The following is a 13,423-nucleotide window of genomic DNA, read 5'->3' on the forward strand; positions in this document are numbered from 1 at the left end:
TGTCACCAGGCAGGGAATTAGATGAGAGGAGTGATGGGACAGATCTGCCAAAAATATATGACACCACTAAAGCCTGCTGCATACGAGATAAACACTTAATATTTGTGAGACCAGTAGCAGAGGTCTATGCTTGTGCACACACACACTCACACTCACATACAAGCCACCTGGCAGATTTTAATATGCTCATACCTGTCAGAGGTCCGGTGGGCTACCCCTACTGCCACACAAACGTCTTTTCACACACTTGTCGACTGCTATTTAACTGACAGCAGTTCTCTTTAATCTGCTCATTTCTTATCCCCCGGCGCCCGACAGAATTGTGAGCCACGACACATCAAGTTATTGCAAAAAACCAAAACAATTTCAATTTAATGCCGCAGTAGAAAAAAGGTTATATGAAGTCATATAATGAGTGCTTCATTGTCAACAACAACAAAAAAAGAAACACGGCACAGAATGCATAACAGTGCCTGTGCTGTTAACATGCCAATATTTTACACATAAGATTTCCATTCACTGGCAGCTGTCAGTTACTTCAGTAAATTAACTGCCAAAACGTAGCAGAACCGTCAATTGGAGGTAAGGTAACCATGGTTACCTTTCATATCCCCAAAAATGATGAAGCTGCAGTGTGGTTTTATGGAGGAATAATTAGACAGAACAACAAAATAAAAGATACCAATCAAAAAGGCATTTTACAATATGAAACAACAACCAAGAGTGTTTATAAATAAAAGGTTACATTGTGGAATTCCTCCTTACATTATAAAGTAGCATCTTTTTATACAACCATTTAAGTGAAATGATGGAACAAGTACTGTCTTGTACAAGAAGTTTAACCCTTTGAGCACGAGGTGGAAATAAAACTTTAGGGTGATTTTTTTTTTTCTTCTCATTTTCATATCTTCTGATTAAATAACATATTTATAAAACTATTGTGCAAAACAATTTCATTAATGTCTTCATATATTGTGCACCAGTAGATAGTCATACTCATCTTAAATTAAAAAATATAAAATGATGCATAATTTAGACAGAAATTAGTTTGTTTTTATGTACACATTTTTACACTGACCTGAATTCATAAAGGCCCCTGATTTGAGCAAACTAAAAAACTGCTATTTTGGATTCACATATATTTCTGCACTGCAAGCTGTGTAAGAGGTGATCTATCAGACAAGGTGATTTTTAGTGGATACTCTTGAATTTACCCACTCAAATACATATAAACTCGGTGATTTCCAATCTCTTAATTTCTCTTTTTTTATACATATATTTTTTGTTTACTTTTTTGGGGGGTGAGGGGGCTGTAAATATATAAGTATTTTGGCGTACTCAGAGGGTTAAATTTTTCTGCTGACACCAGCATACTTAGGTCACATTAAAAAAAAAAAAAAAAAAAAAAAGAAAGAAAGAGGAAAAAAATTAAAATAAGAATAAGAGAGAAGTAAAGCGAGAGATCAAGAAAAGCCCAGATTTGGTTATCAAATATTGAACTAAACCATTTCATCAATGCATGCAGCTTATTGCATCTCAAGGATGCCAAAAAAATTCAATTTACACAACTTTCAAATACATACAACTTCATTTTAATTATTTTTTATTTACCTTCATATTTTACCAGTGACCTCTTTACTCAGCACTGCACAGTTAGAAAATCATTTGTCATCATTTTCTCTGTTTTCCATTGTGAACTAAAAATGCAGAAAATTAATGTCTCTAGGGCCAAATGAGTGTTCCCCAGAGGAAAACGCCAAATGATGTGCCAAAACTAAACAGTAGTTTTCTGGTATCTATGTGCAGTTAGTTCTTCGTTAATTACTTTCAGTTCTTTTAATTTTTTTTTTTTCCTTAAGAAATGTTAGTCAGAAGGCTTGAAAAAAGGACAGGAAATAAACAGATGAGAGACAGTTTTTGTCCTTGGCCATCGCTAATGTTTCTCAAGTTCACAAACATACATAAGATGGTCCTCAGGGGATTTACCATGGGTCTTACTCAGATGGAGCTTGACAGCATGCTTGCTGGCAAAAGTCCGGTTACACAGTTTACACTGATATGAGGTGCCATTTGGTTCCTCATCTGGGGAAGGGGAGGGGGAAAGTGAGTGACTGGGGTTGGGGATTGAATGGGCTAAAGAATGTGCTTGCGTTGAAAGCAGTTTCTCAGAAAGCCCCTTGCTATGGCGTGAGATCTGGCTAACGAGATGCTCTCCAGACAACTTGGCCAGGTCCCTGAGCCGGAAGCCCAGATGTGACTCAAGATGGCTGACATAGGTAGATGGGGAACGGATCTGTGATGCACAGTCACTGCAGAAGAAGACAGGGTGGCCAGAGTCTAGATTTTTCAAGAACTTTGTGCCACCTGTCCGCCTCAGCTGGTATTTGACGTTGGCCAGCCAGTGGCTGATGGTGGTCATTGAGAGGCCAGTGAAGCGGGAAATATGCATGCGCTCCTGTGGACTGAGGTCTGACATAATGTACTTGCCGTCACCCGTTTGCCGCAAACTGGAGGCAAACTGTGCCTGCAAGATAAGTAGATGCTGAGGATTCCAGTTGGACTGCCGGCCCTTTCGTTTCTGAGCAGGAGAGATCTCCTCTGCTTCCTCGGGCGTTGATCCGTCTATATCTGAGCGCTCTGAAAGACTTGTTGGTGTGGAGGACTTAGATGCATGGCTCTCTGTGAGGTTGCGTAACATATCGGAGATGTCGGACAGGGCATTTTCGCGCAGAGGTGAGTTAGACATGAAGGAAGCCACAGCAGATGAGGCTTTTGCCATGGTGATGGTCGATGATGGTGAAATTGATGTGGGAGTGGAGGTGGAGGAGGACAAGGCAGCAGAACCCAGGGAGTTGCTCTTATCGCTCTTGCCTTTGGTCAGATCAATAGGCTGGTCATTGGTGATGTGGTAGAAGTAGCGATCTAGATGCTCGTTGGTTTTTTTGGTCTGAGATGGAGTGGAGGCAGCTACAGCTGCCTTCTCTGCCAGGCTGTTGCTCATCTTGAAGAGCATGCTCATGGGGTCAAGGGATGGCAGGGCAGGTTTGGCAGCTTTTCCTAGGTGAACATTCATGACAGACTGAAGCGCACTTAAAGGGTTGACAAATGGCTGCTCTGGAGGATGGTCGGTTATAATAGCAGTGCTGCTACATAAGGTAGACACAGGGGTTTTGACAACATGGTCAGTACCATTCTCCAGAGACTCTTTTGTAAGAGCATCACCGTTTGAGTCTTTGTGAGTGTTTCCGCCCCCATTAGTCTCAGGGGTTTTGGCTCCTCGCCTTTCCTTGGGGGACTCCCCTCTGGCAGATTCCCCTGCATCACTACTGCAAGGGGAGGGTGTGGTCCGTCTAAGTGGGGAAGATCTAGCTCCGGGATCCCTCATCTTCTCCTCTACTTTGGCCACTTTTTCTGTGACTTTTTTGACAAGCTCCTCCATGGCATGGAAGTTGTTTTTGGGCAAAGGGGATGTTTGGCAACTAGGTGGAGAAATTAGAGGTTGGCTTTTGGTTGGAGACAGGATCTCTTCTCCAGAAAACATATACTTCAGAGGAGAACTTTTCCCTGAGTTGCGCAGGGACAGTTTCATAATGTTTGGAAGCTGGTAGGCAGCGTGAATACTGGGGTAGCCTCCCCAGCTGGGTGTGCCATTCTGTGCTTTGTTGATGGCAGATGTTACTGTATTCTCGAGAGACTTCAGAATGTCAAACCCCCCCTTAGGGCTTTCTTCAAGATCTTCCTCTGTCAAATATGGATATTTGGATGAGACTTCAAACTTCTCGTCGGTCTCACTGTCTGTTGCCTTCTTGTCTTTGCTATTATTTGTCTCCTTGGTACACTCCACTTCCTTCTCCTCCTTTTTAATCTCCATGGGTGTGATGGCAGGAGAGATACTAGGGGGAGGAGGTGCTGGTGGTGGTGGGGAAAATGCAGTGGCAGCCAGTGGCACTGTCTGTACCTTGTCTTCATTAGTAGGTATGGTGTTAGGAGCCGTTGTGCACATCGACTCCATGATAGGTTTGCCTTTCTTGATGGCAGAGTTAGTGACCTTGATGAAGTGTCCTGTGACCATCATGTGGGCCGTCAGCTCCTGCAGTGTGTCATGCGAGCTTCCACACTCCATGCACTTCAGGATCTGGGATTTCCGTGACTCAAACTGCCATGCATAACTAGCACCATTCTGGTGTCCATACCGATTGTTGGGTGTGATGTAGGGATTGGGGGTCTTTTGAAGAAGGTCGTTGGGGTCAGACAAAGAAGGCTTGGGGGTGCCACCATTGGAATCTGGTGAGCTGGGGAGTTCTAGCTCAATGGGGGCTCTTTTTCGAGCGGAGGAGATAATCTTGGCTGCCACAGGAGTTACTGGTTCCTTAAGAGGCACTTTCTGGTAGTGTTTCGTCTTGATCATGTGAACACTAAGGTCCTGCAGTGACTCAAAGGAATGGCCACAGTACATGCACTTAAGAACTTTCTGGGCATCCTCTTTTCCTTCCATCTCCAGCAGAGAACGCTTGCGAGGCTTTGACCAGCGCTTGGCACCTTCACTGTCTGTCTCATGGTTATCATCTCGGTAGTGGCCCGTCTCATTCATGTGCACGGTGAGCTCAACCAGAGTGTCATAGGCAGCACTGCAGTCTTTGCAGCGGAACTTGCTTGCACCAGTGAAGATGGAGCCATAGAGTTTGGTGCTCTGCCGATAAAGCTGCACAGTACTGAAGAGGTTTGGCTCAGATGCTGGGTGCAGCAGTCTACTCTGGTTCTGTGAAACATTCTGCAAGGTTTTAGCCACTGCTGTCTGGTGCCAGTCGTAACCGCCACTACCACAGCTACTGCTGCTGCTACTACTGCTGCTGCTACTACTGTGACTACGTGGGGGCTTTTCTGCTGTTTGCTGAGACATATTCAAGTTCAGTGATGACCAGTAGGAGTTGGTCAAGAAGCTAGTGTAGATAGCTTTCATCTGCTCCAGGCTGTCTGGACCTAATTGTGTCACCTCCTCACTGCTTGGCGTGGCTGTTGTCATCATCATCACAGATGAAGTTGAAGAAAGAGATGTGAGGGGCTCCTTGGCTGAAATATCTTCTTCGTTCTTCACTGAGGCACTCTCAAAGTCTGACATGCGGTCACTGGACTCACTCAGGTGTGACTCGCTGTCCATCTCATGGCTGGAGAAATCCGCCGGTGGAGAGTCATGGAAGCCTTGCCTGTCTTTAAGGAGTAAGTCCTTGTCCTGGCACACATACTTCATGGCAGGTTCCTCCTCCACAGCTGAATCCTCTCCTTCAACATCCTCATCTAGTAAGGCAGCCTCCTTTAGCTCCTCTGGCACATATGCTGCAGGTATAAAAGAGATAAAAGAAACAAAGAAAAAAAACATGTTATCACATTGTCCAATGATGAAGATTTGACACATTACATTCCTACAATGCCTTGTATGGTGGATAGACAGCTGATAGAAATGTCAGGCATCAGTGTGTTTTCTCCAGCAGTGAAAAACAAAACAATCAGTCAGACTTTTTTATATTATAAAGTGTTGCAGTAATTCCTTCTCTGCTTTCCAATTGCATTACATTGCCACATGGAATGAAGTTATGTTTCTCTCCTCCTTTGTTCTGAAAAGAGAGTGTGGCAGGGGGTGGGGGGGTAAAAGAACGGAAAAAATGACTCTTCAAACCGAAGTTGCCACCTTATTCTTCTCAAGGGGCAACAGCTTGAAATTAAAACTAAATTTGAAATTAATGAAGCACATTCTGGAGGTGGCATTCGTTTCTGAAGTAATAAATTACTTGTATCAACCTCAGAGACAGCAGTTCCTGTCTGTCAATTAATATGTCTTACGCTTCTTCAGCAGCCCCTAATGCATTCCCAAACAGACACACTCGCCATTTAAATTAAGAAAGCATTCTCACTCATTACCCAGCAAAGGCTTGCCTGCTTGTAAATAAAAATGATTGTATGTACATTTCCGACATAAAAATCCCTGCACCAAACACATTTGTGTCAATTACGAAAGATTAGAAAGCTGAAAGTTATTATTTACAGTTTAGCTTGGAGAACGCAAACGCTCATGAAAAAACATGGTCATGTTTGTGCAAGCCTGAAGAAATAAGCAACCAAAATATATTCTTTTAACTTCCAGTGGAAGTCATGCAAAAAGAGAGAGAGAGAAAGAGACATAGAGAGAAATGTAAAGCATTGAAATAAATCCGCACATTCCTGTCTGTGTCAGTTAATCACGCTTTTGACCAGGTATGTAAACAATGGAGAGAGAGGACACTCCATTGGACACGCTGGTTTTCTGTGAACACATTCTATCACGTCTAAATACCACAAATGTCAAACTACTCATGCTACAACTTCAACACACAGCATATACATTTAATTCTAACTACAATATGTCAATTTGTATACAAGGAACATTCCAGGATTTCCTTAACAAAGACTACAGAATTTTACCAAAAAGTAAAATGAATGCCATCAACACGAGGACAGTTATTTTGTAGCCCTTGGCAGAATGATGCCAAGAGAATGGCAAAGGCACAGACCCCTTTTTAGTTTGCAGTTGTAATGTGCATACCTCATGACTTCAGGCATTCTCTGCTGTTTCATTAAACTCCACAGAATTCCATTGTTTTTTGTAATGTTGTCAAATTATTACTAATAATTACTTAGGCCTATAATTCATTTACTAAATGGTTATCAGTTTTGTTCGTATTATTATCATCATTTATTAACATAATGCATATACATTGATAAAAAAAGAAAAAAAAAGAAAAGTGTAATAGGATTTATATCCTTCCTGTTTAAATTGTAAATATCTATTAGTTTGCTATTTGATTTTCTGAATTGTGTGTGTGTGTGTGTGTGTGTGTGAATGTTTGTTTCAAACTGAAATTAAGGGGACAAAATTAAGCAACTACTGAAGTCTCAGAACAAAGAAAAAAAAGAAAGAAAAGAAGACCATTCAATAGTGATTTTTTACAGCATTATTATTAGGATCCATCTTCTCACACACATCACAGCCAGTCTGTGAAATCAAATCGCCCCCTACACAAATCACAACCAACTGTGATCGTGCAGCACACACAAACTCACATGCACACGCTCACACACAGCCATCTGTTCTGAATCAGCCAAAACGACAGCTGTTTAAGAGAACAATGCCTTCGTTCAGGAAGCAAGAGAAGCCGAGATTTACATCAAGGCCAAATAGCAATGTAAAAACCTGCTTCCTTCAAATTCATATATTTTAAACCTATTCACAATGATTACAACATACACACACACACACACATAAAAAGGTGGAGGTTTAGCATGAAATTTTTAGCTGCCGCTAAACCACATGTAAAATGTAAGGTCAACCTTGAACATAATTACACAAAATGATTACCTAGTAATTAAAGTTAAAAAGGAGGGTGAGGGAGCCAATGGGCAAAAAAACAAAAGAGAGAGAGAGCCAGAGAGCGAGAGCGAGAGCACATTTGCTCATCACTTCAAGTACAAGCAACCTGTCTCACTGTAACCTTGACCTGAACTTGACTGTATGTAGAGCACAGCGTAAGTATTGCCAGTGAGTAGGCGTACGCCCTACAGCAAATCTAAGGGAGATGTGTGTACATGTTTCTGTGTACGTGTGTGTTTTGTTCAAAATTCATTTTCTGACACCAAACACAGAATTAGCACTGCTTGACAACACAACAATCGGTCATAAGCCCCAAGGTAACCTGAGAGGGGTGGAGAAAGACAAGAAGAAAGCAGAGGCAGGGGCTAACGAGAGAGAGACCCGACAATCTGCGACACACACACACACACTTACACGAGTGTTGTTGCATGTCCTGGCTGTATTCCATGTTCCCAAGCCCCCAGTGTACCTAGAGTCTGTGTGTTCTGGCTGGGAACAATATTGAGATTTCATCCCTGGACCTTCTGAAGCCAGTGCTCCGGTCCAGGCCTACCCACACCACACAGGTGCTGTTTTAATTAGAAAACAGGATGCTTGGATCCAAGAGTGGTAGGGTGGGGGCAAAATGAGAATGACCTCCCAATGTTTTGGCATCAGATTGGAAGAAGAGCTTGATCTAATTTACACTCGGACATCCAGGGAGATGACCAGCAGAGAATGCTGTTTTCTAAGGCAGTGGAGAGCATAACCTTGCAAACTTATAGGGCCGTCTGGGTCTGGACTATTAGAGCACATACTGTCTTCAAACATAGAGTAAGTAAAAACCATAATACATATCACAGCAATAAATCTAATACTCAAGCCCTTTCATCAAGGGAACACAATGGATGTTAACCAAGTTATGCAAATATGATTTAACCATTATAAACATTTCTTATTATTATCAATGTTAAAAACAGTTGTGTTGCTTAATATTTTTGTAGATATTGTGACACTTTTAAGGATTCAGAATTAAAAAAATATATAGACTAATATAAGAACAGCAAAATTTCTTAGACTTCAGTTGTCACGTCTTTTTGCTGTGTGTTTCTTCCTATACATGGACAATGTAGAACTCTATACAGTACGTGTGAGCCAAGTTAACACCCCCCAAGCTTCTGCCATTTGTTCTTGTTTGCAATCGGCCTCACTTATACAGACAGCCGCTGAAGTCGGCAGCCCGGTCCAATACTTCTGGGTGTGCGGATGAGCTGAAGAGAGCGAAAGAGTAAGTAGTTGGTAATTAAAGCTGCTATATATAGCCCCTAAAGCCCACATTTATAATGGGAGGTATCTCTCTCTAATATGCCACTATCTGCAATGTGATATCATTAGGAGGAAAATGGTTTGTAGCCTTAAGCAGACAGGCTGTCTGTGTGCGGCTGGAGAATATGAGATAGCACCAATCCACTTCTCTTCTCCTCTTTCCTCTCGTCCTATGCCCTCACTACTTTCCTCACCTTCCCTCCATCTCTCCTCGGCTATCATGACCCGCGTTAATGAAGTTAATTGAATTTGAGATCAATAATGCTTAATTATTGCAATTTGACATGCACAGACAAATTGGTGGGGAGGCCAGACGTGTATGTACGCATGTGTACGTTAGATGTGTCCGTGTGTGTGTCCAGCACTGGGGTGGGCAAGAGAGAGCACGGCTGGACAGCAGAGGCAGAGAGAGAAGGATGGACGAAGCAGACAGGCGTGCCATCGATTCCAGAGAGACGCCCCATCGACCAGGACTACTGACTGATGGAGGCCCTGCTCCAAGGCTAGCTGGAGAGAAAGAGAGAGCTCACTGAGACCACTTTCGCCAGCCTGGCCTGCCCTGCCTACAGACGGCACATTGAGATGGATTGGATGGACGGAGGAGCGTAACAGAGAGAAAACAAGAAAATGACTGATGCAGATAAGAGGCCTCTACCTATGGAATCATTTGTGTTTTGTTTACAGAATGCATGGTTGTTACCAAGTGATGGTTACCATGGCTATAACTGTAACAAGTTTTGTTTCGCTGCATTGTCTCTGCAACCAGATGAAGGCCAGAGGTATTTTCATTTCTGAAAACATTAAAGGAATAGTATGGGTTATTTACAACTTAAATGTTTATGGACAGCATCTGTGACTTTAATAGCAAAATTGACAGCTGCATATTTTAAACATTTATAAGTGATGCGGCACACTTGCCTGCTAGGCTTATACTGCCACTGCATTACCATAACATGTTGTGTTCATCAAAATTGTTGTTACAGCAGATTTAATTTAAATTATAAATAACATTCTTAAAATATTCCTAAACTCCTAAAATATTAATTGTGAATTGCCATTTGCAACCACTTTTACATCCATATTTCCTTAAAATGAAAAAAGTTGTTGTTACTCGATTTTATCTATCAGTAACTGATTGGATTGTGAAAAGCGTGTTACATATTTTAATGTAGCCAGACTGAATGAGAGTCTGATAAATATAAATGATTTCAGCGAAAAGAGAAAGTTGTTTCCAAAAAAAACATAGCTAAGGTATTAAAAATTACCAAGAGTTTTTTTTTTTTTTTTAAATAACATAACCATGAATCGTTCCCAATAAGAACCGGGTCATTAAGAAATTAAATTCTGGTCCATTTTAATTATTTCAGATTCACTTTAAGAAAGAATCACACCTATTGTGCAATAATAAAAAAAACTGTTAAAAAGAATCAGGTATTTAAAATCTTTAAAAATGCTCCTATCTTTTGTTATAATAACGTGAAAATGTGAGCTGGTGGAAGAGTGTGTAAGAGAGAGAGAGAGAGAGCGAGAGAAAGAGCAAGCTGGTGTGGATTAAAGAAAATAAACAGGGCTGGAGGTGCATCGGCGCTGGCAGAACTGAGAGAGAGAGCTGGTAAACACAGACGCTAGCACGGCTAATCGCCCGCTCATGCCACTCAGCGGGAGAGCCCCTGACAGTGTGTGTATGTTTACACACCCCCGCTCTCCCCCCCTGCATGTGCACAGCAACCGGTAACCACGCTGGAGAACAGAACTTCCCCCTGCTGCCATAGCACCTCCACTGGAGTTAACACTCCTACACGGCATCAAGATTCGACAGCCTCGAACACACACGTGAGCGCTCAGTCATACAAATGATCCTGTGTGCAACACAATAACGCACAAACAAAAAGTTGATTTATATTCAGGCTCGGTGCTGATTCAGGCATTTAGAAAGCCCTTGCTAAGGAAATGTAGAGGGGGTCTTTAACCTCTGATTAGAGCGTTTTAGCACCGATTATTTCAGTAACTTCTCAACTGAAACAGCGTTTATTCATCGACTTCAATGATGTATCGCTCAGTGACCAAATACAGTTCTGTTGACAAAATTGTTCTGGAGCCACATCCTCACGAGACGCCTCCAATTAAAACCTTACATGTGCTTTTTGGATCTACTCCTTCAGATGTTTGAACTGAGAGGTTAAAACAGCACAGCATGGACGTTCTCAGGAGTAAAAACACGCTCCACCTCTTCCAAAATGCTATTAGTCACTAATGAACACCGGCGTCTGCCCTGAATGTCCCCAACGATTCTGACCAACACTTCTTCCGAAGGTCTGCCCCACAGTTGCTCCTAAGAAAGATCACATCACCAGGCCATCTGTCCTATCAGATGAGCATTTCCACATACTCCACTTAATTAGCCAAGAGACCAATAATATTCTGCAAGTTATAGTTTTTTTAAATTAAATTATAATAAATTAAACTAAATTAAAATTCATCAGCCACCATTCATTTTGGATATCGGCAGCAATCATTAAATACTCATATCAGTGGCCAGTATATGCAAAATATGCTGCAACAAATTGCAGTGAGTTTCATGCTCTATTAAAAAAGGACAGTCTCTTTATGTAATACTTAGATAAGATTTTAATACTAATATTTTAATACATCTGTAAAGCTAAAAGTGTGTGGATTGAAAGTACCATCATTTCTATTTTTATTTTTATTTACAGAGTATTTAGTTACATTTTTTGGTCTTAAATCTTAACTTTAGTGCACTAAATCATCACTTTCTGTTCTGACGCTGAGGTGAAGAAACAGTCTGTGACTTTTACTTTTTTTCTACATGGGTAAAAAATAGACCAAAATTTATGAAATTCTGTAAAATTAATTTTAATAAAAAAAAATCTTGAGCTGAGAGTAAACAGTAAAAAATATAACAATAAAAAATATTTTATTTAATCCTTCAATTCTTTCGTTGATACAAGGTAGTCATTTTCATTCAGTCATATTAAATAAAAAAATTTTTTTTTATAAAATGTTAATTTTACATGTTAATGCATGAAGGACATTTTTAGGTTACAAAACATTTTATTCTGTGAACTACAATTGAATCGGTAGCTGAAAGAATAAACAAAATCTTTCAAATTTGTTTAAAGGAAGCAAAGGAAATGGAATACACTACCATTCAAAAGTTTGGGATCGTTTTTTTCTTTCTTGATATTTTAGGAAGAAGTCTCCAACACTCACCGACACTGGATTTAATATTTAAAAAAACTATAAAAACATTCATATTGTGAAATATTTTTACAATTTAAAATAACTTATTTTATTTATATATTATCCATTTTATTAATATATTTTAAAGTGTTATTTATTCCTTTTAGCAAAGATTACTTTTCAGCAGCCACTACAAAAGCAAAACCAAATAATATATCCAAGCCAAGTTTGTGTAACTAAAGTTGACTCCATCACTTCTATGAACTGTATTTCAGGATGTCACACTGGAAATCAGCAGTGACTGAGGCAGTTTTCTGAACGATGAGCGAATGTTCTCAAGGATAAACAGAAATCTGTGACGGCAGCAGGTGTTTCCTGTACCAGACAGACGCTGAATGAACTTACAGCTCACCTGTGCAGATATAATCAGACAGTAATGAGGAAAAAATTATATTTTTGTACATATCCTGGCATATGCGTGTACAAATACAAATATTCTTTACTGATTATTTTATTTTTTATTTTTCACTTTTGACTTTTGAATAGTCAAATATATTCTAAAAATGGCCCAGATATGAACTCTAGTTAGTTAGTTAATAATCAGTCTAGTGTGTGTGTGTGTGTGTGTGTGTGTGTGTGTGTGTGTGTGCGTCTGTGTGTGTGGCTCTGTTGTCTGAAGCAGCTCTCAAACAGACACCACAAACAATTATAAAGCAGGAGGAAGATGATCTCCAGCAAATGATCCACCCGCCTGCCTTTGTTATTCAGATGGCTCCACTTGGAGAAGTCATATTCCTAAAGCAAGGGGCAACCAGAGGTCAGATACATCTACACAAACACTGGGAACTCCCAAGAGGCCAAAAGAGAGCGGGAGAGAGGGAGGGGCGATTGTCTTTGAATGAGTTTACATGTATGTCTTACTGAGAATCTCTCGGTTTTGCTCTGTGGCTTGTGCTGTTCCTCTTCCTCTTTTAGTAATCCCTCCCATATCGTGTCTTTCCCTCCCTCTGTCCCACTCAGAATCACAGGAGTGTGTCAGTCTCCCATTAGAGAGGGTTGCTGGGTAATGGGAGAGAACAGATCTGCCTTGCTGTGATCCCCAGGGCCTCACTCGGCTCGGCTACCACACACACACACAAAACACACATTAACACCACAATATAAACATGCTTATGTCTGTGCACAAAGAAGAATAATATATGTATAGAAAGATGATGAATATGGAAAAAGAAACCAAACAAAACAATGCATTTTCAAAAGTCTATGGCTGTCCTGAATGACTAGTTGGCTAATCAGTCTGAAAAGGATAGTTTAACCAAAAATGAAATACTTTTTGTCTATACAATGGAAGTCAAAGGGAACTGAAATGTTTGGTTTCCAAAATTCTTCTTCTTCTTCTTCATCTTCTTCAAAAAATAAATAAATACATTAAAAAAAAAAAAATATATATATATATATATATATATATATACCCTAGTGAAAAATAAATATACTTAAATGTATTTGAAATACATT

At 40.5% G+C, this 13,423-nt stretch overlaps 1 protein-coding gene across 1 annotated transcript in view; it reads right to left on the reverse strand.

Annotated features, from left to right (window-relative positions):
• Positions 1–894: 894 nt before the first annotated feature.
• tshz3b (teashirt zinc finger homeobox 3b) overlaps positions 895–13,423 on the reverse strand; it is a 35,737-nt gene continuing 23,208 nt past the window's right edge. Inside the window, exon 3 of the mRNA XM_079420505.1 lies at positions 895–5,334. Coding sequence (XP_079276631.1) covers positions 1,934–5,334 — 3,401 coding nt within the window. The 3' untranslated portion in view covers positions 895–1,933. The remainder of the gene's footprint in view (positions 5,335–13,423) is intronic.

The sequence above is a fragment of the Barbus barbus genome, assembly GCF_936440315.1.
Source record: "Barbus barbus genome assembly, chromosome: 1".
Classification (NCBI taxonomy): domain Eukaryota; kingdom Metazoa; phylum Chordata; class Actinopteri; order Cypriniformes; family Cyprinidae; genus Barbus; species Barbus barbus.